This window comes from Paramormyrops kingsleyae, chromosome 3, assembly GCF_048594095.1.
Source record: "Paramormyrops kingsleyae isolate MSU_618 chromosome 3, PKINGS_0.4, whole genome shotgun sequence".
Lineage (NCBI taxonomy): Eukaryota > Metazoa > Chordata > Actinopteri > Osteoglossiformes > Mormyridae > Paramormyrops > Paramormyrops kingsleyae.
The window spans coordinates 1,146,152-1,172,493 of NC_132799.1; the positions used below are offsets into that span (position 1 = coordinate 1,146,152).

Here is a 26,342-nt window from a genome sequence, read left to right on the forward strand (position 1 = left end):
CGATGCTGGGGGGGCGGGGGAGGCATGAGTGGGGACAGCAAACTTTGGTTGGGTTTGGTAGTTGTTCAGTTTGCTCCCTTCCTATTTATCACAGAATCCTTAATGCTCCTCCATGTTCTACGTTATGAAATCAACCTTATTTTCCATCTGCACAAATACATTGGAATGTGTTTGTTTTGCATCTCCCATCATGCGGCCCTTTTCAAAGGCATGCAGGCACATACATACAGGTGGGAGCTGAGCTCGGGCTCTCAGCGCTGGCACGTACATACAGGTGGGAGCTGAGCTCGGGCTCTGAGCACAGGCACATACATACAGGTGGGAGCTGAGCTCGAGCTCTGAGCACAGGCGCGTACATACATGTGGGAGCTGAGCTCGAGCTCTGAGCACAGGCACGTACATACAGGTGGGAGCTGAGCTCGGGCTCTGAGCGCAGGCACGTACATACAGGTGAGAGCTGAGCTCGGGCTCTGAGCGCAGGCACGTACATACAGGTGGGAGCTGAGCTCGGGCTCTGAGCACAGGCACGTACATACAGGTGGGAGCTGAGCTCGGGCTCTGAGCGCAGGCACGTACATACAGGTGGGAGCTGAGCTCGAGCTCTGAGCACAGGCAGATACATACAGGTGGGAGCTGAGCTCGGGCTCTGAGCGCAGGCACGTACATACAGGTGGGAGCTGAGCTCAGGCTCTGAGCGCAGGCACGTACTGTACATACAGGTGGGAGCTGAGCTCGGGCTCTGAGCACAGGCACGTACATACAGGTGGGAGCTGAGCTCGAGCTCTGAGCGCAGGCACGTACATACAGGTGGGAGCTGAGCTCGGGCTCTGAGCGCAGGCACGTACATACAGGTGGGAGCTGAGCTCGAGCTCTGAGCACAGGCACGTACATACATGTGGGAGCTGAGCTCGAGCTCTGAGCACAGGCACGTACATACAGGTGGGAGCTGAGCTCGGGCTCTGAGCACAGGCACGTACATACATGTGGGAGCTGAGCTCGAGCTCTGAGCACAGGCACGTACATACAGGTGGGAGCTGAGCTCGGGCTCTGAGCGCAGGCACGTACATACAGTACAGGTGGGAGCTGAGCTCGGGCTCTGAGCACAGGCACGTACTGTACATACAGGTGGGAGCTGAGCTCGGGCTCTGAGCGCAGGCACGTACATACAGGTGGGAGCTGAGCTCGGGCTCTGAGCACAGACACATACATACTGGTAGGAGCTGAGCTCAGGCATAAAGTCGAAAGAAGTCGAAGAAGAGATCAAAATTGTAAAAAAAACTGAGAAGCTAATAAAAGATTTTGGTATGTTGATTTTGTTGCTTGTGGAATTCAGTGTGATTCATCTTCATCTGCGGCATCAGCTCCTCGCAGCAGATATCTAGCCGCTCTCCCAGTGAAAGCTCAGGGTGTCTTTTGAGCTGCTGACATAGATCTGTCCCCAGTTGCACAGATGAGACTGATGTTCAATCTGTGATTTGCGTCCTACTGACCGACATCTTCAGTTTGAAATGCCAGGCTGGAAAATCCTATTCACACGACTCCTGGCTGATTCTCCTTGATGTTTTTGTGCTTCACGGAAGATGGACCTTCTTGGAGCATGGCGAGTCCGGCGTCAAATGGGATATTAATGCAGCAGCTGTATTCTTTCATCAGAAAAATATCTCCAGGAGGAGTTTGTGTGTGTGTGTGTGTATATATATATATATATATTTGACACAAACCAACAACTTAATGACTTTCAGTGTTTTCAATATGCTATACCTCTATATTAGAATTCGTTTGAATCTTAAAAAATTAACTGACATTTTAATAAAGCTATTCTAGCTTTTTCCAGCATTTAAAATGTGCTTTCTTTGTGAAAATCTGTAAGCTGTATTCAAGACTGTGGTTGTGTCCTGCTAAGAAATAACACAGCGGAATGCGGTTATGAAAAGCATCACATGGTTCACAAGCAAATGGGCGACTCATTTGATACGGAAATAACTCAGGCGGACAGAAGCCTTCATTCTTATTCTTAATGCTGGATGATCTATTTTCCCTCAAAAATCATGTAACTATGGAACTTCTGGAAAACAGATTTGCGTACAAGTTTATGGCCCTAATTAAAATTGAGATCTTTTATGGATAGTGCTTGACAAACTCAAACATCTTCCTCCTTTTACACACGTCATCACACTTGTTCACGGCTCCAGTAAATCATCCTCGCAGGTCGTCGTTCATAGTTCTGCGCGGCAACAGACACAACAATATTCTAAGATGCAGAACAGATTAGTGCCGCGAATGTGGCGGACATCTGGTTAACAAGGCCGAACTGCCGATGAAGAGTTTCCATGGAAGGCACTGGGGGTGGAGGGGTGTGCTCAGGAAGGTCACTGTGCTGGGATTTCCCTGCTGCTGCTGGTGTAAGCTCGTGTGTGTAGGCTTAAACAGGACAACGCTGCTGCCCGCCAGGAAACCAGCGCCCTTGTTCTTCAGGAGAAGCAAGTGTAATATGAAAAGTTTAACAAAGCCAAGGTACCTTCACTATGGTTCCTATGGTAGATTGATGGATCAAGTTGTCCATTTTCCCACTGTTGTTCAATGACTTAAATAGATGTTTCCAGTGTCTTCCAACATTTTACTGAGATGCCTTTCCTGTTCTAGAGTACAATCATCCAGTTTTAAATCAACAAGTGTACCGCAGGAAACCTGGTACCTACCATCATATTAGTACCCGTTCTGTTAGTCACTTAACAGCATTTATACCAGTACAGAAGTGACCCCCATCTCTGGGGAGACCATTTGTGCTATTTTTGTAAAAGTGAGAAACATGTGCCTCGCTGGTTGTAGTCAGACACTCGTAAGTTGGAAATTGACCTTTATCACTGGAGTCATTTATCTCCAGCCATCCATCCATTGTCCAACCTGCTTATCCTACTGGGTCTGGAGCCTATCCTGGAAGCAATGGGTACAAGGCAGGGAACAACGCTGAATGAGGGGCCAGCCCATTGCAGGGCACACTCACACACCATTCACACCTAAGGGCAATTGAGCAACTCCAATTATCCTCAGCATGTCTTTGGACTGTGGGGGGAAACCAGAGTACCTGGAGGAAACCCCATGACGACACGGGGAGAACATGCAAACTACACACACATGTGACCCAAGCGGAGACTCCAACCCAGGTCCCAGAGGTGTGAGGCAACAGTGCTAACCACTGCACCACCATGCCACTCCTTACCTCCAGCCATATTAAAGTGGATAACCATATGAAAATTAGGGTTAAACTGATAAATGCAGATCCACTAAATTTAAAAGGCAGTTTATTTTCCAGACAAACGTTAAACATCTATAATGGTCGGTGAATTTGCTGCTTATTCACTGATTGTACAGATGGTTACAATTACTTTATTTTAAAGTCTTTTCATTTAAAGTCCTGAATTATTACTGTTTATTAATGTCTCATCCGTATATAAGGTCATATGGTCAAGGAGCCATGTTTCCATTTACTACGTTCAGTGAAGCTTTTCCATAAGGTCTCCCATGAGAGCCAGCAGACCACCAGAGGTACCTCTAAACGGTCAGATCTTCATCTTCGTCTTGTCTGGACGGCAGTGTGTAGACCACAGGGTGGGGGAACCATCACCCGGTTATTATTGTATCTCTATGCCCCCGTCGTAAGGAGGATATCTGAACAATTTGTTCTGAATAACGTTTTGACCAAATGCAAAGTCGGGGTGTTCATAGTTCTCAAACCCTCAGGATCCTTAATATTCAGTTTACTAAATATTAGTACACTAATATCAAATGACTTTACTTATGCAGACAGGCTTCTAATGCCCTTACCTCTGCAGTTCACAGTGTACTTGCAATAAAGTCCTTTAAATATGTGCACAACACACGTCTTACCAGCACACTGTGGCTGCGTTTTATTTCTTTTCATGTATGGAGAAAAAAAAAGGTTTAAATAAATCAGTGGAGAGATTAATGTGGAGAAAACGCCTTGTTCCCTCTTTGGGACTAGGGGGAAATTTCACTATATTCCTTCAGTTTTCCACTCATCTACCACTTGGGGCTGAATCATGTTTTCAGTGGAACTACATGGTTTGTTGCCTAAAGATAGAGAGATCCTACCCCTAAAGATAGAGAGATCCTAAACCTAAAGATAGAGATTGTAACCCTAAAGATAGAGAGATCCTAAACCTAAAGATAGAGATCCTAATAAAAGATAGAGAGATCCTACCCCTAAAGATAGAGAGATCCTAACCCTAAAGATAGAGAGATCCTAAACCTAAAGATAGAGAGAACCTAAACCTAAAGATAGAGATCCTAACCCTAAAGATAGAGAGATCCTACCCCTAAAGATAGAGAGATCCTGACCCTAAAGATAGAGAGATCCTAAACCTAAAGATAGAGAGATCCTAACCCTAAAGATAGAGATCCTACCCCTAAAGATAGAGAGATCCTGACCCTAAAGATAGAGAGATCCTAAACCTAAAGATAGAGAGAACCTAAACCTAAAGATAGAGATCCTACCCCTAAAGGTAGAGAGATCCTAACAATGCTAACAATCCCTTAGACTCCCTTTTATGCGTGTGTTCAAAAACAAATTAGTATATAATGTGTACTGCACATAAAGATATCATGGTTATACAGAGGTCATGACCTCTGTCACAGGATTCATTATAAATAAGGTCATGTGACCTGCTACTATCCTGAAATGACTACTGTAAAACAGCACTCACATTTTTGAGGTTTTATTATAAAGAACATGGTACTCGAGGAGACTTTGAGTTTGATTCATGTTAGGAATGTTAACATAAATTACCCCAATAAAAGGGACCTTTTAACTATAATGAGCATCTGTATTTGCCTCGCAGATGCCAGTGTGCTGGTGTAGCCTGTGATTTAACTTCAGCTTCAGTCAAAATGTGGCCCCTCCCCCACCCCTGTTTTGGGTCACGCCCCCTCCAAATATGCCCTGGCTTCTTTTGCCCCTTACGGGCGCCTCCTACGGGTGGGGGCAGTCTGCGTGGCCGGGGGAGCAGGTGTCACGTCAAGCTGGTGGCACCCCGACGTCAGACAGATTCCGGGTGTTCCTGGGAGTCCTGGGTGAGCCCTCAGTCCGGGACGTCCCAAGTGGCCCCTCTCGCCAGGGTGCCCAGGCTGGCCTTCAAAGGCGATGCCAGGTCGTCCCCGTTGGCCTGTTTTAGGGGAGAATGTTAGGGCGTAACCTTTAACCTCTGGGGGAAGACAGTCAGTCTCCTCTGTCACTATATCCGTAGATGGGTTTCAAAGGTGGATCAATTCTAGTGCCAGATAACTAAAGTTATTAAGACAACTGTCACCTGAAGTTTATTAAGAAGTAACAAAGCCTTGCAATGAAACCCGTAGTATTCCTAGGAAATAGGTTCTAATTATTATCAAAATGATCATGGTATTTCGCCTCTCACAGTATGTCGTACTATACTGTATGTTTGCTATACACAGGTTAGTCAGTGTGTTTCAGACTGAACTCATATTAAAAGTTGACCATGAATTACCCTTCGTTCCCTGGTCTCCCGCATATCCAGGTAAGCCATGCCCTTTAGCTCCCTTGTCTCCGTGGTCTCCTTGGTTACCTGAGGAGCACAGCGCAGTTCAGACCCAAGGCACCCCCCCCATGTTATTCAGGGGAGTTTTCCTTTATGATGTACTCACACTTGGCCTGGTGGCCTCGTACTGTGCCCGGGCACGAGTGCCCCCCCACTGGTAAGCACTCACATCGCACTTAACGGTCCTGACCCGAGCATTCTTCCGTCATCACAGCAGAATGGAATTCATGATTAATGTCCTAATTTTGTGGCTTATTTGGAGTAGTTTTGGGCACGATGACACACATAGATTTGTCTAGTACACAACATAGCGATTATTATTTATATGTGCTGTGTGTATAAGAAGAGTTTTTGTGTGCTGCACCCAGATGTGCCTGCATATTCTCACCAGCCCAGATTTCCAGCAAACACTGCACCTCTGCCATAGACCAAAGTCATCTCTTTGCTGCCATGTCTGTGAAATGTTTGTCGCTACTCAATCTGTACAGTACATGCCATTTTTTTGCAAGGCAGTTTTGCAGAAAAAAATGATGCAAAGCCTACCTGATCTGATCCTTCTGGGTTCGGTTTATGTGTGGTGAACATGTGCACATGTGCTTGTCAGTCGTATCACTGAGGTCATATCTGTGTTGCGTACTCGGCCATAGTTAGTGATCACACTAGATGCCAACTAACCATGACGAAACCATACGGTTAAGCATAGTGCACCTGGGTACGGTATGGAGCGATCACAATAGTCAAACCAAGTTTGTGAATCAAACATGCTAGGGCATGGTACGGACCGTCTGGGGCCCAGTGTGAGTAAACGCTTCATTTTCCCACCTGGCACTCCCGGTCTTCCGGGATCCCCAGGCTCTCCGTAATACCCCTGCTGGCCCACCTCCCCTTCAGCTCCGTCATTTCCAGGGTCGCCCTGTGGCCGTGAGCAGAAAGTCTAAGGTCAGCTGAAGGGAAATGGTGACCATGCTCCAAGAAGGTCCAAAGACACTGAGCGGCTGAACGTGGGCGTGGAATTACGGCAGATTTTCCACTTCGTGCGTGAAGCCGAGCCTGAGTCTCACCCAGTAAGTTAAAGATTTAAGATGGAGGTAAGCAGGTGAGTAATGAAAATATAAGTAGGTTATTCACAGTTAACGGTGATCTCTGACTGTACGACACATGATGAGGGCAATAAGCCAATACGTTGTGTTTTAGCAGGTTAAGATGCTGTGTCTGTCATCGGAAGATCGCCAGCTTAAATCCCAGTGACTTCAGCGTCGGGCCCCTGAGTGAGGCCCTTGAACCCCAATTGCTCCAGGGACTGGCTGATCCTGGCTGATCCTGGCTGATCCTGCTTACTTCACTTATAAGCACCTGCTAAATAAACGTAATGTCTTCATTGCAACAGGACTACTGTGATCAACTGACTTATTACTCATTTATTATTTTAATTCATGAATTACTGGAAAGCTGTACTGGTGATACTGGAAATAAGAGCCTCCAACTGACTTAATGAATTATACGCCACCTTCTGGCATGGGAGTGTCGTGACCTGACAGGGGCCTCAAGGAGGAAAACGGCTAAAGAATCTAAAAAGGTTTAGTCCCACGGTATGGATGTGGAAGAGAGTTTCCAGCGTTGGGGGGGTCACCCTTAAGAGCGGGGCCCAGTCCGACATTCTTATTTGCCTTCATGGCGACGTGGAAAGTCTGAACTCTCTCGTTCCGGCCCAAACGGCCAAATAGTTCAGCCTGTCAGCCACGGTGCACAGTATGTAAGCGCCTCGCCTGGGCAGGGAGCACATGGCAGGAGCGAGTCATGTATGGAGCGTGCACCTCCTGGGGACGCCAGGGCATGAGGCCTGCACGCGGCAGGAGCGAGTCATGTATGGCGCGTGCGTCTCCTGGGGACGCCAGGGCATGAGGCCTGCACGCGACAGGAGCGAGTCATGTATGGAGCGTGCGCCTCCTGGGGACGCCAGGGCATGAGGCCTGCACGCGGCAGGAGCCAGTCATGTATGGAGCGTGCGCCTCCTGGGGGCGCCAGGGCATGAGGCCTGCACGCTCAACAGTGCCTGAAATCAGACGTCTGCGGTCAGACGCCCAGGGCACTCGGATTTTTCCTTAGGCGAGGTTTTGAAATGGTGTGTAATGGTTATTTTTATAAAAAAAAAAATATCACTAAAGGTTACTGAAAACGTCTGGAGCTGCTCCCATGCTGGCTGAAATACAGACAGCTGATGCTCAGGCACAGAGATGGACACTCACGGGTGGTCCGGAGGGTCCTTTTGGTCCTGGGGGGCCTGGGGCTCCCATGGGCACGTCTCCATACAGGGGGCAGACGGTGGCACATGTCCTCTTCACGGAGTTGGCGAAGGTGGACATCTGCTCCAGCACCACCTTCTTACAGACTTCAATGACGTGCTGGGCAGCCAGCACTGGGCCCTGTGCAGGGAATGGGGGGGGGGGGGAAGAGTGAGTGTGGAAACACACGACAGGGATACACGACTCACCCCACAGTACAGCGAGGGAGGGAGAGATGGCAGCTGCTTTGTGCCGGGGGGGCGCAGAAGGAGCCAGAAGCGCTTAGCTAGCTAGCTTATACTTTTTATTGCCCCAGAAAGTGCACCACAGCTCTGGCGGAAGCCGTTTACAAGCCTCCCTGTCACCACGAGAGTTAGCACTCGTCTCATAAGTCGAGAAGCTCAATGGCGGCCTCTCATTTCGCCTTTCGGGAGGGCAGGGTGTGGTGCTGTTTGATTAGCTAGCTAAAACAACACAGGCTCGTAATCGGCATGTGGTTAACCCGCTTGTTTCAACTGACCAATATTAGCCGGTTAAGAAACAGGAAGTGCACGACGTTTACATGATATGCGCACTCTGTGTGTTACCAGCCATTTCCGTTTCAAGCAAAGGTACCCACTTTCATGTTTATTTAGCTTTTAGCCAATGCGACGTATGTTCCTGTCAGAAAGCTGAGTCAGCAACCTTCTGATCAGTCACGGCGTCGTGCCCCACTGAGCCATACGCCTGCTCCTCAGCCCCCCCCCCCCAATTCATTATCCAGGACATCAGTGAAAATGTACTCATTTAATCTTGGGAAATTTCCAGAACACTTACAGGTGGCCCAGGAGGTCCCTGGAATCCCTGAGGTCCCCCATCTCCCGGGACGCCTCTGCTCCCCACAGGTCCTGCAGAACCGGGCTCCCCACCAGCTCCTCGCTTCCCTTCCTTGCCACGGGGACCCTGTTTACCTCTGTCCCCCTCCTGGACACACAGAACACCCCGATTACAGGTTGGTCTGCATTTGACGAGAGTGTATGGCCTCATCGTTCTGTCTATTAGCACGTTAGCACAGCAGCAGTGTTCCACCATGATCACCATAATGACCATACATGTTCTGCAAAAATCATGGACTTCCTTAGAGGGAATTCAGTAGAAACATCTGTGCAGCATCTTCTTGGTTTCCCCAGTACGTGTTAGTGGTGTAACGAAAAGGCTCCACACATGACACTCTGGTTCTTAAACATGCTCTTTCCATGAGATGGATCACATGACACCAGTGTTTCCATTATAAATCAGCCAGGGACATAATCCTGACAGCTTACCTTACTTTGACAGCTTCCTTACTTTGACAGCTTCCTTATTTTGACAGCTTCCTTACCTGACCTCTGGGCCCCGTCTGTCCTTGTTGCCCCTTTACAACAGAAAACAGATCTAATAAAGCACTTGGGGATGATTTAGGTTTCAGTCTGATGGTCCTCTTTGAAAGCCGGTGTTGATGGTTACCTCCTGCCCTTGGGCTCCCTGGATGCCTGGTTTGCCTGTAGCACCCTGTTAAGACATGGACAGCTGATGTGAACTCCTCTGTGACAAAGGCGTGTAGCGTGTAGCGTGTAGTGTGTGCCTGCACTGCACTCCGCCAGTCCCACGTCGGCTATCCAGCCAGCTCATTTTCAAAGACCGCCATTTTTGTTCTCACTAAACAATGGGAAAAATGTGAACTTTGTCCCTCCCTGAAGTGCAGTATTTCCCATGCCATGAAGAATAAACATTAAAGCAAACACACTTCTGAAAATAAATCCACCCATTCTGTTAAAATCTCCTCCTCCCCCAGCCTCTATACCAGTGAACAACATTAACATGATACCATCTAATGGCCCCATAAAAAAAAAATTTTTTTTTAATGAACATTTTTAAAGTGAGTATCTGGTGCTGTTTGCTGTCAAAACGAATGATAATTGATAATTAGTATACTGTCGTTTATCTGAACTGTAACATGGATGTGTATTTAAATTGTCCTACAATATGACTCTCAGTGGTTAAATTTTATGTGTGCATGTGTACTACTAAGCTGGTATGAATTATTATTATTAGGGTTATTTTAAAGTGCTTTTGTTCTGTGGTGATTTGTTTGTTTCATTCTCTCATTTTGTTTACATATGAGATGTAAAATTAGTAAATAAATGTAAGTATACATGGCACATTTCCTGTACATTCCTTGGATAAAATTTCCTGAGGCATGTCAGGGTGTTTTATTCATTGGAAGCCCAAGGAGCTCGGCATGGGAATGGAGACAGTGAGCAGATACTGAGGCAAGTCCTTGTGTGTGTCAGCAGGCCGCAAATGGAAAACATCTGAGCTTAATTTGCCTGTCATATGCGCACATACTGAGGATAACTAGGAAAATGCAGGTGCTGAACAGAGCTCCGTGTCCCGCGAGAGAGCACATCTGACTCAGCCCGGACCCAAGGAAGGGGAATCCGCTGCAGGAGTGAAAGAGGCTTGGATGGAAAAAGCAACCAGCACACAGATAGGTTTCAGCTCTTCTGAAGCTGCTTCACACTGATGGATGGTATTTCCCAGCAGGCCCTTCTGTGTCCTCCGACATAAATATTATTGCACTGTTAGCCAACGTTTTGTTAGGCAGCCGCCAAAACCAAGACTAGCTCACCGGGTTTGCACCCGTGTCTCTTTGGGAACGAATGGAGACAGCACTGGTTTTCATGCTGGGTATCGTTATGAGATTAATCAGGGCTGTTTAAACAGCTGTATCACCACATACAGTCTCATGTGAGGCCGGTGAAGCTCCCGTCCAAAGAGTTTTTCTATTGACACTCTCAACGACTAACAGTGTCGGACGTGAGCCAAATAGTTTGCAAACACTGATGAAGTTCAGGGTGTTTTATACACATCTAGCAACTTTCGCACAGCTACTGCGTAGGTACTTTTCCAATTAGGAACTCAATTAGCACCATTACAAAAGCAGCGGGACCTATGTTCAAGAATTTCCCCCTGGGATCAGTTAAGTCTATCTTCATGTATATTGTCAGTAGACATAGAAAGGTTTGCAATGTTTGTCAGTTTTTCTTCCCCAGTGAGGAATGACTCCTCTGACAAGAGTGTCTCATCTCTTAACAACGCACGTCTATTCCCAAACATACAGCTCCCTGGCTACAGAAACTCAGTGCTGACTTCCTTACTATAGGAACAGCCGGTCACGGACCGAAGCTGCGTACACATAAAGGGCGTGTGTCCAACGGCCAGCGCTGTAAAGCATGTCAGGATCACGATGGGGCCTTCCCGCCAAATCCCACTCCCACCGTGACTCCAGCTCAGGATCTGTTGCGGAAACGCAGGGATTTGCGCGCAGTAAATCATTGCTAACGCTTCCCAGTAGAGCTCTGAGGCTCAGAATGGCAGCCAAGACCTGGGAACTGCAGGACAGCAGCTCCAGGATGCTTTTACGAGGTGAGGGAGGTGGGGAACCTCCACGGGGGTAAAGAGGGAGACCCGCACACAACAAAGGAGGGGAACCGGCATGATGGACACAACAGCATTAGACCTGACTGCGAGTAGCGGACCCTGGAGGCGAGGCCCCACGGTTCCGCAAAGGTGACGTTTTAATTAAAAGTGATTATTGTTTTTGTGACAGATGAGCACGTGCTAATGAGTCAGATGGTACCTTGGGGCCTGGACGTCCTGTCATTCCCAAGTGTCCCTGGAAAGAGACACCACATTTTAATATGCAGAGCACAGGAACGATCTGAGATTCAGGAAGGTTTGGGAACACCGGCCGGGAAGACTCACAATGGGCCCTGGTGGGCCAACAAATCCTGGACGGCCCGGTTTGCCGGCTGAACCTTTGTAGCCTCGTGGGCCCTGTGGAGGGCAGGGGAGGGGGGCGCCATTTCATTAAGGAACCATGTACTGCACATCAACATGTACCTCCTCTACAAATAATTCATTTTAACTGCTCATTTGCATTTTAGATCAGTGTGGTACTACTACATGGTAATGTGGCTTACTGGCACTCCCTGTAGCCCCATGTCTCCAGGGCGACCCCATGACCCCTTCTCTCCCTGTCAAGAACAAATGACACCTTGAACTTTCCCCAACCTGGGAACACTCATCATGTTATGGTTACTCTGTTGCAGCTTAGTTGTCCGTTACCTTCTCCCCCGCCTGACCTGACCCTCCCTCTGGACCTTGGGCTCCTTGGTAACCCTGTGTGCACAGAAACGCTCACGTTAAGCACTCCAGCTACACACCGAACCGAGAACTCTGAATGAAGATGAGCAGCTCGACCTACTTCTACTCCCAGGTCCCCGTCTCTCCCTGGAAAGCCAGGGTCTCCCACAATGCCCTGCAAAGGCAGTAATGAGCAAAGCTCGCTGGGATCTCAGCAGCAAAACAAATGTTTTTTTAATGAAGTGGGTCCCGTATATGTCACCTTCTCTCCAATGGTACCACGCTTTCCAGCTGGCCCTTGAACACCCTAGATAAAGATAAAGAAAATGACCTCAGGTCAGTGGAGGGCCTCCACACTGTTAATGTTAGTGAAAAAAGTAATAAGGTCATTCAAGTCTTTGTTGTAAAAGAGTATCTGATAGGTTGATAGTGTTTACATTCTGGCCATGACCAATCACATTACAAGATGAAAAGGATGAGAAAAGGACAGGAATTCTTCCTGAGAGACAATTCTGTTTTGATTCCATAGTGTAATTTAAAACATGTAATAGTGTGACTTGGAGTATGACTATTAGTGGCTCATGAAAGTAGCAGAAGATCTATACAGCATGTAGCAGCATAAACTCTCTGAGGAAGGAAGGCCTCCTGAAGCATTAAACTCTCTGAGGAAGGCCTCCTGAAGCATTAAACTCTCCGAGGAAGGCCTGCTGAAGCATTAAACTCTCTGAGGAAGGCCTCCTGAAGCATTAAACTCTCTGAGGAAGGCCTCCTGAAGCATTAAACTCTCTGAGGAAGGCCTCCTGAAGCATTAAACTCTCTGAGGAAGGCCTGCTGAAGCATTAAACTCTCTGAGGAAGGCCTCCTGAAGCATTAAACTCTCTGAGGAAGGCCTCCTGAAGCATTAACCTCTCTGAGGAAGGCCTGCTGAAGCATTAAACTCTCTGAGGAAGGCCTGCTGAAGCATTAAACTCTCTGAGGAAGGCCTCCTGACTGTAGGTGACGTACGGGTTTCCCTTTGAGCCCTGGTGCTCCGCGATCTCCAGGATCTCCAACAACACCCTGGAATGTGGGAAAAACAAAGTCTCTCAACATCATCCAGAGAGACAATTCGAACAGGTTAGTTCATGACCTTCAACAGATATGTTAAATTCTACAATACTGCATAAAATAGTGTCAAGGATACAAAAATTACACCCTTTTGCTGAACATAAATCAAGAAATTAAGTCATGTTTCCCCAAATGAGCTACAACGTTTTGACTAATCTCAGCAGAACATGGAAGGTGTGTTTCATCCTGGGACTGAGGGCAGATCTGCCCTGTCTGGTCTTCGTCTGGGTGCAGCTTCACACTTCCAGCAGACATGTGCATGTGAACACGAGCTGACCTCACAGCAGAGACAAGGTCATGAGCTGGTGCTGACAGAACATCTGTCACCACGCCTACTGAAAGCACACTCCATAAAAGTGACAGTCACAAAATACCTGTTGTCCCTTGTGCCCCCGGTGGCCCTCTGCTCCTAGGTGCCCCTGTTCTCCCTACCGGAACAAAATGGGGTTGATTAGGTTGGTTTTGGTGGAGATGGACAGATGTGTGAATGACCAGAGCTCATCAATGTTACCTTCACTCCTTGATATCCCAGAATCCCCTCATGGCCCACTTCCCCTGGGGCCCCCTTTGGAGATAAAAATGTAGCTAATCAAGCATAGTACTCTCTACTTTATAGGATGACGCCACTCAAACAGGCCGTTTGACTGCAACGTACCACTGGGCCCTGCCTTCCTGTCTCCCCCCTCTCGCCGGGGCTCCCTCGTACACCCTGGGAAGGCCAGTGGGGTTTCAGTCAGGCTGATGGCTAATCCAGATCATGGGCAGCTGCTTACAGCAGAAGTCTTCCTATATAATTGTGCATCTGTAAGCATGCAGCTTACCTTGAATCCACGAGCTCCGTTCAGTCCTTTGAGACCCTTCATTCCTCTCTCGCCCTACAGAACAGCGGCTCGTTACACCATCGAACAGGATAACGAGGCGACGGTCCTTATAAACAATTCGGTTACCTGAATCCCTGGGAGTCCATTCATTCCTTCCTCCCCTTTAATTCCAGGTAAACCCTACAAAACACAGCAGTGCTGACATCCTAACGATAAGACATCACTGCCGGGGATTATGGGTAGCTCACAGGAGAGCTCCTACCTTAGAACCCGTCTCCCCAAATGGACCGTAGCCGCCTGTGCTCCCGCGGACTCCCTGGGGGAGAGAGAATGGGGCCATTGGGCAGCATCTCACAATGACTCACATTTACAAACCCCCTTGCAACATTAACATACATTTGCAACAAGAAAACATAGAAAACTGCACATCTAATGTATTAGAATGATAAATGTTCTATTTTCAGAGACGGCAGTTATCACAATTTGCTTTCCTATCAATGCCATTTTCATTTCCTGTATTGATTTAAAGTTGGTTAATTAATGCGAAGCTTCATCAGAACCAAGTCTGTCTTCTCACTGAGACATTTTAATCTCGTATGGGACACTAAGGCACTTTTACCTCACCATCGCTGTCCCACACACCCTGCTCAGCTGCCGCCATTTTCTTGGTGACATTTTTCCGCTCCGTACAGGGACTGCTGCTGGTGCGGCTGACCGAGATGTCCCTGTTTGTCTTCTTTTTGTTTTCTTTGTTTATTTACGTTCTCTAATTATTGTGCCACAGTTCCCATCACAAAGCCCCGCCCAGGGATTCACATGCTAATTTGGGTGGCTGTTGGGTCAGTTCAATGAGGGCATGGGGGCCACCTGTAAACAGCAATGCTGATCCATCTGGGCTTCAAACCAACAGCTAAACCGGTTTAAACATACAAATGGAAACAGTTGCTGTGGGAGGCTGTGGCTGTAATATAAAATCTTTGTACAAATTGTATCATCAGCAAAACACAGAATGTGTATATATTGTTTTTTTATTGATACTTGCATCTGTTGTCCAAAACCACTGGCTCCTGCCAATGGACACCCCCTGGAGGCGTCTCTCTCACACACACACACACACACGCACACGCACACACACACACACACAGAGGAACAGAGACCTGTGTTTGTGTGTGCATTTGTGTGTTTGTGTGCATGCATTTGCCTGCATATGTGTGTATGTGCATGAATTTGACTGCATGTGTGTGTGTGTGTGTGTGTGTGTGTGTGCACTCATACGGCCCATCAGCCCCTTCCACCCCAGCTCATTGCGGACTGCCATCAGCTGACTGGCTACAGCTGACTGGCTACGGCGAAGCCCTCGGTGTGGCCGTAACACAGCCATGAGCTTCCTGATGCCCCTGAAGCCTGGAGCTCAGAGCAGGAGACGCTAGTCACTCTCAGCCCAGGGGCAGGAATGTCTGCCTGTCTCCCATGGGGAGAGCAGAGAAATCAACCATTTCCACTCTGCAGAACCTTCTGCATCCTGACTCAGGAAGCAAATTCCCTCAAGCTCTGAAAATCCCACTTTCTGCTTGGGTCTGCATGAAGACCGTCTCCGTGGTGAAGATAAGAATGTCCCACCAGAGCGCAGGGAACACCTGCACCCTCAGCACTAATCTGTACAGACCCCAAGAATCATGGAGTCTGATGGTAATGGTGCAACAAAGGCTCCAGATCCATGTTGACAGTCTATTTTGTGTCTAAGCAACCGGCTGCAGATTTTCCAGCATCCCAGCGTGAGCTCCTCATTAAAATGCCAAATTTCCAAAAAAAAAAAGATTTGCTTTAATAAATTAAGGTCAAGTAGTGGAAAGAGTCAGTCAGGGAATATCAGAAATGGGACTGAATCGTTTATCCCGTTTCTGAGTGCGTTTGTAAATCCCGTCTCCCTGTCGTCCGCTCAGATCGCCGTCTCACAGATGAACTTATGCACACATGTACATAACAAAGCCACTTCCCTTTGTATAAACTGTCAAGTTCACATTCATCTATATTTATCGCAGTCATGGGGCCACAGTGGCTGTTCAGCTTAGCTGTGTCCCACGTCTCTGTCAGGTAGTAGAGGATTTCACTGAAATCCCACTAAAGCAGGAAACGACCAGCTCCAAAGTCAGTGCTGTTCTGGCAGCCTATTGCCGCTCCAAAAATAAGCTTTTTAACCCCCCCTTCTCATGGCGTCCCCTCCCCAGCATGACACCCGCCCACACACATGCGACTCTCTTTGCCCTGCTGCCAGTGTTCAGGGTTGAGTAAGAGCACGCCTGTAATACACAGACACACCACAGGGGGCACCCTAATGAGGCATGACTTCCTGCGTTCTGCTTGATGTTCGTGTGGGGTTTGATGGCCGCTGGCTGAGCTTGAGTGTGCCGTGTTTACCGCCGCTGGGAAGCCCATTCCCAGCCTGCTTTCCATCCTACCATCGCCGGGCTCTGAATCTGTTACCATTTTCCACAACTCCAGGGCTATCTTACGAGGGGGGTTTTCCGATTCCATTTGCCTTTAGGTTTAGCTCGTTATACTTGAAATTAACCGTGGCATTTTCCAGTGGCCACTTCCACAGCATCGCTCATGGTAACACTGGAACACCACGGCCGAGGGGGATGAAGCTGTTTATGGCACCAAATACCCAGCACTGCTTTGCTCCTACCCAACACAAGTGGCTCTTACCCAGTTTCCCACTCTGCCTGCCTCTCCCTGGTTGCCTGGGAGACCTCTGTGACCCTGAAGATAAATACAAACTGGGTTAATTTGGGAAATCGGTTGGTCCTGCCTTGTGAAAAACGAATAACGTGGGATTCGTGCTGGGAAATCAGGGGTCGATGTGATTGGCTGGGCAAAGCATTTGGTGACTGACCTTCTGTCCTGGGGGCCCTTGCACACCTGGCTGGCCATGAACACACTTGCAGGGGGCGCGCCCCCCAGTCAGGCCGATCTCGGCGTGGCCCCCACACTGTAGTCCAGAGAGAGAAAGTGTTTAGGGCTGAACTCTAACCTACTGCTGAAAATCCCCCCACCACACATGGCAGGCTACTCACAGCACTGGAGAGCTCACAGCAAGCCTCAGTGTATGCCTGGTCTGGATCACAGGAGAGCGCCATCTGCTGGAGGTCCACCTGCCAGGCACACAGGCCTTAACACGCACTCATCTCTCGTATGCAGCGATGAAAGAGCATACTGGGCGGGATTTACAACGTGCTGTCAATCAAAAGCTGATTTTGCCCAATGAGAGCCTTTTGCTAACAATGCTATTAGACTTGTAAATTACAGCTGCCATTAGTAAACTTGTCTGAGCCCATTCATGACAGATGCACCCAGAGACCAGCGGCGGTTGTTGGTTGTTGGTGCTCTCACCGGGCCGGAGTGGTCGCCGACGGCCCGCTTGACGATGGAGGTGAAGCCAGCGCGAATGGTGGCCCGATGCCCGTCAATGGGCACGGTGCTGACCTCGCGGCAGTCAACAAGCAGCCGCACGCGCTCACCCTGCACGCTCAGTGCCAGCTTGTGCCACTGGCCATCCAGGAGCCCCTCCACATCCCGAAAGGTGCGCAGCATCCGGGCACCACCAGGCCCCGTGTAGAAGAAGTCCAGCGAGCTACCATCACCAGGGAAACGGACGCCAACCTGTTCCTGGCCATCGGGGGCGCTGACCTGCCACAGGTCCCAGCTGTTCCTCATGCTCTCATTGGCTACCTTGAAGGTGGCGATGATGGCGTAGTCGGGGGGCAGGCCCTCAGGGTAGACCTCACTGCACACAACGGTCCAACCATTGGCAGGCGCGGGGGCACAGGGGCACTGGCCCCAGCTGAAAGCTGATTGGCCCCCATAGTGCCCCCACCCCTGTCACTCACCAATTCAAAACAAGGTCAGGCCTTTTGTATGAATTATGGTCCCTTTTATGCCCCCTGCCTTAAAATCCCAGAATTACCCCAGGTCTGATTAATGCCAGGACACTAAACAGGAAGATACAGCAGGACGAGCCCCCCCTGACTTTAAAACCGACTTAAACCATGTCTCAGATGATAATCAGATGATTATGATTTTGATTCCCTAATGTGTAACAAACAAATCCATCCCCTTGTTCTGCCTCAGCGGAATGTTTTAATATCTGAATTACATCATGTGCTGCTATGGGTATCTGAGAATCCATTTAGATGACAGAAAGCCTGTATTATTTCATAAACAACTTCAATAAAATGACACTAATCTTCATGTGTACATGCTGGGTCACTGCAGGTCTCCTACTGATTTTAATAAATTTAAAATTTAAATTTAAAAGATTACAGATGTGAGGGTGAGATGTGAGATGTCGATTGCTTTTAATTTATAATTAGTTACTCTCTCTGATGGAAAGTCATTATTTTTACATTTTAATCATTTAATAATGAATTATTAAATCGAGCTGAAGCTTTGAAATGGCCTGGTTTTACATTCTAGTGGCTGCCTGCTTTTCGGGAATCACTAACATTGATATTTGTAGGTCTAGCAGGAAGTGCATTTATGCCCAAACGGACAGCAGATGGCGATAAAGAGCCAACAGCTGCTCTTGCCCAGAAGCATCTTTGCCTGTTGCTCATGCAGAAGGCCGCGTACCTCGTCGTCCTCCTTAGCTGAACGGAGGGGTTGATGCGGTAAGCCACAGCCTGGGGATCAGACCCATCCACGGTCCTGACTCCATCCGACTCAGACAACCGAAACCCTTCCAGGAGGTCGAAAGCTCAACACAAACAGAAACATCGGTGGATGTCTGGTTATCAGATGGATACGGCATCAGCCAGAAAAGGTAGGAGGAGGTGGGCAGTCGGCACAGTGAGGCCTCCACTGTTGGAAGGTGACGTGGTGATCCAGCCAAGCATCGGCACAAAGCTGCAGGCCGATGCTTCCTGGGACCAGGTGTGGCCCTTCTGAGATCAACAGAAGCTGGATGGCTGGAGTGTAATGTGGCTCCAAAGCCAGTGGCAACAGGGGACCTGTGTGACCTTCCCGCCATCACCCTCAGCAGCAAAATCACAGGATGGCTCTGCACACTGACTCAACACTGCCACCTAGTGACCAGACAGGGGCTTTTCCAGCTCCATCAGGTCTGTAAGAAGACCACTGAGATGTATGGGATGGCTGGGTTCTTCCAATGACACCCAGAGGGAATGTGTGTCTTTATCGGCAATTGGCTGGTCTCAGAACTCGGTTAGATACCCATTCAGTGAGGCCCAGTGACATTCCTGCGTTTGCAGACATCGTGGTTTCTGACTGGCCCTCTGTTCTAGGGCCTCTGTTAGAATGGACATAACATCATACGGCATTTATTGTTGCTGTTTACAAATGAAGAAAGTGTGTGGTGGAGGCTTGCAGAAAGAATAGCAGTCTCCAAAAACATAAGCCTCTGGAAGATTAGCATAATGCTTCACGAGAGAAAACCTTTTAAAAGCCTTTTATCTGTTACCAACACATTTAGGCTCTAAAATGGTACCGTTTATAAATTTGAGGGACATTGGTGTTGCTATGCTGCCACCTGCTGGTCAATAGTGAGATTTCACCATCCTAAAGAGACTGTGGGAAGCATTGTGGCTGCATCTACAGAAGTGCACTATTTTATATACGTTTTATTTTACACTCAGTACTTACTTGGTAGGTCCTGGCATTTGGTGAATCCACAGAAAGCAATGAAAACTAGGCAAATCAGCACCATATTTAAAGCAGGATTTTTGTTTTCGATGATAGTGAAGGATTAAGTTGACCTGTGAAATGATGCATAAATATATTCAGAACTTAAAAGCATCAAAACAAACATGAATGCACAAGATTAATGGAGGAAAAGTAATTTCCTCTATGTTTGGGGAATAGATACATGATAGATAGATAGATAGATAGATAGATAGATAGATAGATAGATAGATAGATAGATAGATAGAATGTCAGTTTACTAATTCCAATAATAATATAATTTCTCCCTATAAAATATTTGTAACTTTGTAACAATTATTAATGTCATAATAAACAACCTTTTCATTTATTCAAATCAGTTCAAATTAAATCTGTGAATAAATTTTGGTTTAGTAGTATCTAGGGTTAGGGTGTTAAGAAAAGTGTTTTGGATCCATATCATATTGAAAACATTAGCTTGAATTCACATTTAAATATCAATTCCTCGGTTGAAAAGACTCTGCTCTAGCTTTTTTGTTAGCAAACGTTACTGTTTTGTAATTACTCCATTGTCATCCCATGTTATCATCCCAGCACATTCTCTGAAATCTTGCTTTTTTGATACATTTATTTCAGATGCAGAAAATGTCCCAAGACTTATCCCTTTGACGCAGATAAAATTGCAAACGTGACATAAATATTTCCATCTGCTGATAGATCATGAAATGTGCAGCATTGATTATGACGCACGGTGCACTTACATGTCCTGAGGGAGAAACCCCGGGGCGGATTGCGGTCCTCTCTCCTGCTGCCTGTATATGGCCCACTTTAAAGACCCGGACTCTGAGCTGTGGAGCAGCTCCGAAGGCTGCACTGGCCCCTGGTGCACTGCTCCCCCTGCGGTCCAGGCAGGATCCCACTTCTCCTATAGGTCCAGTGTCACCGGCATCAGCTTCTCACTGGACAGTAAGACCCGGGATTCCATAAGGAGGAGGAAAAACGTTTACCCCTCTCTGACACCTACAGTGCCCTTCAGACTATCAACAACTCTCTACATAATAGTCCATACAAACACGCCTACAAGACAAAACCATTTAAACGAACCACATACAGTATAAACCATTGCCGTTGCACTCATTTGAAGTATAAATTATTCTGTTGCATTTACGTTTAACTGCAGCCCAGATGGTAATCAGAGTTTGAATGCATGCTCTGATACATAAAGCAAATGAGGCTGCTAATGTGAAATATAATGATTATTTACTGGGTCAATTCTGCAGTTAGAGAGATTAAAATGCATTGCATTCACAGAAAGTGGAACGGAGGCTTTTGGACGGCAGACACATTGAGGGCACCGTCCCTTGGCGGAAAGGTGTGGTATGTTACAAGCTGGTCTCACATGCTTCACAAACAAGGACTCATTTGAAGGGGTACATTCATTTTACATGGTAATGAAACCCCAAACCAACATATGAGCCAATGTAGTGGCTTGAGATGTGAAAACAGCAGTGTTGTCTCCTTGCTTATTTCAGGTAATGACTTTGCAAGTATCACTGCAAAATTGTCTTTTAAAATAGTATTTACAAAATTTTAGGTTTGCCACCTTTATTTTAAAATCCTGCAAAGGGAAAACAGGTCACAATGGCGATGAGATATCAGAAGACAACAGAACCTGGTCAAGTAACAGGAAATTGTTGCTTCGACGATGTAGTATTTATGCTTGTATCAGTAAAAACACACCAGCACAGTATTCAAGCACACAATGTAACCCAGTATCTTGTTCTTCGAGCCAATCATGCGTCTTGTGTTGAGGAGCTGTGCATATCACGCTTTTTGGATTTTGCAAGCACAAAGAGAATGGTAGGCCCTTTGCACACATACATACAGTATGTCTGAATTTAACTGTAACGAATTAGCTAATGTGGGATCCCATCTATGTTCCTTGTGATAGATCCCACATGGCTACTGATCCCCAAAGTATAATTATTTTGTAGCGTTTTGTTCCATTTTGCAACAGCCATAAACAAAAGCTGGAATAAGGCCGTTTCATACTGTAAGTTACACCAGAACACAAACTCCCAAGCAATCTATGAAAGACAGGTAAAGGTATAACTACAATTTCACATAGCAAATAAATGAATCACCAGAAAGTAGATATATGGTACAAACTGGTGGCATTGCAATGCTCACCAACAGGGGCAGACGTTCATACATTACAGTGAGCAGATCTGTGCCAAGTGTACAAATATATTTGAGGAGTTAGCTTTTAATGATCAGTCTATTATCAATTTAAATGCAGTTTGGTTTGGACAACAATTACCTAGTTATACTGACAGAGGACTTAGGGATGTTAGTGTTTATTAACTGTAAACTAGCAAAGGACAGCAAGGATTTCACTGCTATTAATGACTGTTAAAATACTCTGAGCTTCAGGCATCACCGGGTGAAAGAAACAAACTGTTAAACAAAGGGTCTGGGTCAGGAACAATTATTTAAGCTTGGTGACGTTTTGACTAACACCAGATAGCTTGTGCGCATTAAATAAAGCAAATGAACATCCTATCTTGAATGTTAAGTTTCACAGTAGGACCCTGCAGAGGGTTCAAGCTCTGTGGAGAATTTCCAGGTCATCATGGTGAAAAGCAAAGCTGCACACCAGCCAGAAACAAAGCCCGTGGCGACCGGCAGGAGGCAACCCATGAGAGAAGGCTGGAGATAACATCTCCACCTAGAGCCAAAGGATTAGGTATCATTAACCCAGGCACAGGGAATGGATTCATTTAACTTCCAGCAAAGTCCTCAGGGAGACACTGTACTGTTTTGAGGTCTGAAATAAGTGAGATAAATATAGTTCAATCTATGAAAACACAGACATCTAATAAACCCTGTGGCAGATGGTAGAGGATTTAAGCCTTAGAGAATTATGGCTATTCCCTGAAAAAACGAGCAGTATGATATTTCCTGCCACATAATTACCACCAGGGGGTGTCAGTGGTTCTCTGCTGTGGAACGTTACTCGGGCTGAAATTTCCTAGCCAACGTGAGCAGGAAGGGCTCACTCTCCACTCACCACCATAACAGTGATGGTCACTCACCACTCAGCACTGTAACAGTGATGGTCACTCACCACTCAGCACTGTAACAGTGATGGTCACACCACCATAACAGTGATGGGGTCACTCACCACTGCAACAATGATGGGGTTAGGGTTAGGGGTCATGAAGGTGAACCTCTGAAGTTTTCTTCAACTTTACACAACTACACAAAGAAAATATGACAGCATCCTTTTTCAGTAACACCCAGCTCAATAGCTACCCACATAAATGAGGTTCTATCAAATATTGTGAACATTAAAGGAAGAAATAAGGGTCTGCAGACATTAAGGTTATTGAAATATCTTTAATAACGGCTACATTAACTGACGAAGTCACTGCTAATGGGGAATGTTTAACAACCCAGTTCAGGTAATGTCTCTGCTACATATCGCAAACCACGGCGTTGGTGGGCGTCTGCGCAGTCACATCACCAATGACCAAAAAAAGCTCTGTGTCTCTCATACTAATATGAAATATGCATCATGTGCTACTTCTCTGTAGGAGTAATAATCAGTCATTTTATTATGACATTTCCTCTTTCTGTCCATTAAAGACTCAATGGTAAACAGTCCAGCACAATTCACATACCAATGCAGTGCCAAACTACCGATGCATGTTCATTATTTTTGTATTTGATGATATTTCAGGTTTTTTGGTTTAGCTGGATGTAGGGCCAAAAGTACAAATGAAATCAAAGAGACCCAATGAAATGTGAATGTGAATGCACACAGCAAATAAAAATGATTACTGAACGTTTCTCCACAACTGATGTGTAATTTTTTCGTTTTTGGCCCAGATGATGAGATACGATTAGCTACTGGGGAACAGTCTGAGCATGGCGGACCCACCCACACCTCACACAGACCTTAAATCCATATACGCTGCAACATTCAGGCCTTTATCATACTATTCATCAGTGTCATTGACCAACATGGTATTATAGAAAATGCAGATCAGTAACCTACTCAATTTTACTCAAAAAACTAAAAAATGAATGCTAGAAAAACATTTCTTGCTTTTTTTTTTTGGAGGGGGGGGGTACATTTAGAACACACAGACAAGTGGGACAAAGTGCAATCTGTTATACCGTGGTAGCTTTCTGCAAGCAAATTTATTACAAAAAGGGTTACAGTGTTTATGTCCATCATAGCAAAACGAACGAAACATGGACTTGAGTGCACTTCATTGTCTACGAGCAGGAAGTGGACAGCAGCCGCCCACACAGAAATGGCACGCGTCGCTGTTAGATGACGTCAGACAGCTAAGCGGGGGGAGACAAAGGCGGGCACATGGTAGTGCTGGCCCTTTGTCCCACATTAGCGTGAGGCTAAAACGTACACAGTGCCAAGCGATAGCTGTACTGTATTGCCCTGTGATGCGGTTTGGTAGCTCGTTGTTGCATGTTAATTAGATATAAATTAGTCCAGCGCTGAGCCGTACAGCACATGCAGACTAGCGTTCAGGGAGGGGCTGTACATTCAGCGATGCTTCTCAGCAATAAATACATGGTTATCATGATATTAGTGTGGAAAATTGTTAGTTTACAACAGTTATCTGGTTGTGTGTGTTTTTTTGTTGTGCTAACCTTTCCAGGTTTGGCATCAATAAAATAAAATATAGTTTGACGTAACATTATTCACATAAAATAAAATACAAGACAAATACACAAGGCCATTAGCATTCCAATCTCGCTCAATATTAAACACTCTTCATCCTTAACAATATTTTACAACACGTTAAATAATTGGCGCTGTAGCGTAGCGTCGTAGCATTACGTAGCGCCGTGCAGCATGTCTGAACCCGACCCCCGGCAGGGCCCTTCACTCCAGACTATCTCTTGGAGACCTTGGCCAGTTTGCTAATGGCAGGCGACCTCTTCTGGGGTGTGGGGATTTTCGAGGGTTTCCCCGCATGGGGGCGGGCGCCGCCCCGGGGGCTTGGCCGGCCAGAGTCGGTCACGGTCTCAGACATGTCGGAGCAGACAGACTGGATATCAGAGATGTCGAAGTCAGATGCGTCGCTGCCCCTGCGGCTGCTTCCTCGGCTGCCAGCTTTGCTTCCGGGCCGACTGGGCGTCCGTCTATAGTCTGGGGGGCAGACGGGGGGTGGGGGGGGGGTGATCAGGGTATGTGATACGAAAAGTTGCCGATACAGCACACCCATGCAATCAAATACCCAGTTATAAAAATGGTGAAGTGAATTTAAGCAGCTATAATCTGAAAATATGAAAAGCATGTAGAGCTGCATAAAGAATCATGGTAATGTTCAGCACCACAGGTCTAGAAATACTACTGTCAAAGTGGGTTTGCAGAACCACTACACTTGACCAGAAACCAGAGACATGAGAGACAGCACGGACCTGTGGATCTGGCTTTGGTGACTGCAGCGGATATCAGCGCTCCCTCATCCCCAGACTGGAATCCCTTTCCCGACAGATACCCGGGGAGGCGGAGCTTGCTGCCTTGAATTGGCGTGCTCTGCAAAAACAGGAGCGAGGGATTCAAGGTCCGAGTGGTGGAGGGCAGTGGGTCTGAGGTTGCTATACTGGCTGCTACTAGACATGGTGGAGATGTTTTAACCACCCGCTGAGATCACATTCTAACCAGAATCTCAGGAAAAGCACACTATCATTCATATAAAAAGATGAAATGTATTTTGAATGTAGCACGTTTGTTGGAATGGACAACAATAACATTTAAGCCAAACACGTCGCTGGTGTAAAAATAAAATATGACCGTTAGCAAACTGCCCTTTCACTGTCACGGGTCTTTCAATAATTCTAAGGGTGAAGATGTTAACGTTGACCAATGCTTTCATGTAATAAAGAAGGGAAGAGACATGCAATGAGGACAAACGCTGCAAATGCTGGATGAACGGAGGAGTACGGAAAGGCAAACATAGACATTGCTGACCCACTTCTTATCGCAGTCGAGGCAGAGAGATTCACACAGAGCGCCTGCTGCTCTAGGGGTTAGTTTTTTGAGGTGCAAAACCCATTATGCAGCTGAAATCCACCAAACAACGAACTGTCCTTCATAGAGATGTCATGGAATGAAGGTGCTACAGCGTGAGTCTGCAGCTGCTCACAGTGGAGCGGAAGACGAGTGGGTGGATGGATGGATGGACGGACATGACAGAAAAAGAGAGCCTGTTTATTTGAACAATGGAGTGGATTAATGTCTCTGGGGTCTTAGGCTCCCCTATGTGGGTCCCTAGAACTACTTTTTGGAGCCAAAAGAAAGATGAGGGGGAAAAAAACAATTTGGGGAAAATTTGCTGCTGGGTGTTTGCAACGGCTGATTGGTTGGCCAGATTTCTGCAGATAGGCTGGGCACATGGCAGTGCATCTGTGAACCTTTGGACAGTGTTTGGAGACTTCAGCTGAACAAGGAGGGAGCATCTTAGTGCCTGTTTGGTTAGAAAGGTGGTCTAACGGCGCCCCGCCCAGCGCACATCTTCAATATACCTCTGTAGATGAACCTTGGCTTTCAAAGGAGTCGGAGGATTTAAGGCTGGCTTTGCTGTTTGTCAGCCACGGTTTATCATAATTGCGCGTTAAGTGTTGGGTGGTCTGTGAGGAACAATGGCAAATCAAAACACAAAAGGGCTTTAAGGGAG

General features: G+C 46.9%; 2 protein-coding genes across 12 annotated transcripts in view; both read right to left on the minus strand.

Annotated features, from left to right (window-relative positions):
* Positions 1-4,720: 4,720 nt before the first annotated feature.
* On the minus strand, positions 4,721-20,715 carry LOC111835198 (uncharacterized). The gene is made up of 27 exons (XM_023795227.2): positions 20,391-20,715; positions 19,612-19,724; positions 18,583-18,706; positions 17,344-17,737; positions 17,028-17,105; positions 16,847-16,942; positions 16,660-16,713; positions 14,213-14,266; positions 14,077-14,130; positions 13,951-14,004; positions 13,785-13,838; positions 13,641-13,694; positions 13,504-13,557; positions 13,028-13,081; positions 12,285-12,329; positions 12,144-12,197; positions 12,005-12,058; positions 11,860-11,913; positions 11,642-11,713; positions 11,517-11,552; positions 9,341-9,385; positions 9,216-9,248; positions 8,672-8,818; positions 7,820-7,996; positions 6,396-6,486; positions 5,523-5,600; positions 4,721-5,183 (listed from the first exon to the last, which is right to left on the minus strand). The coding sequence occupies exons 2-27, from the start codon at positions 19,673-19,675 to the stop codon at positions 4,978-4,980; spliced, it is 2,280 nt and encodes a 759-aa protein (XP_023650995.2). The 5' UTR covers positions 19,676-19,724; positions 20,391-20,715; the 3' UTR covers positions 4,721-4,977.
* A 2,298-nt stretch (positions 20,716-23,013) lies between these two features.
* Positions 23,014-26,342, minus strand: part of dst (dystonin) — a 134,870-nt gene continuing 131,541 nt past the window's right edge. For 10 of the 11 annotated variants that reach the window (XM_072709346.1, XM_072709340.1, XM_072709338.1 and 7 more), the window contains 3 exons: positions 26,191-26,295; positions 25,084-25,201; positions 23,014-24,811 (listed from right to left, as the gene is read on the minus strand). In XM_072709346.1, the coding sequence (XP_072565447.1) occupies positions 24,555-24,811; positions 25,084-25,201; positions 26,191-26,295 (480 nt within the window). In that variant the 3' untranslated portion in view covers positions 23,014-24,554. The remainder of the gene's footprint in view (positions 24,812-25,083; positions 25,202-26,190; positions 26,296-26,342) is intronic. The other variant, XM_072709348.1, reaches the window with a different exon arrangement.

What these genes read in the sequence shown, in the direction of transcription:
- LOC111835198 (XM_023795227.2), bottom strand. Translation starts at nt 19,675, where the DNA reads ATGGTGCTGATTTGCCTAGTTTTCATTGCTTTCTGTGGATTCACCAAA. An exon ending in CAGGCAGAGTGGGAAACTGG is followed by an intron (nt 14,267 to 16,659) that starts GTAAGAGCCACT and finishes TCTCTCCCCCAG; the next exon opens with GGAGTCCGCGGGAGCACAGG. An exon ending in CGGAAGACCGGGAGTGCCAG is followed by an intron (nt 5,601 to 6,395) that starts GTGGGAAAATGA and finishes TGTGCTCCTCAG; the next exon opens with GTAACCAAGGAGACCACGGA.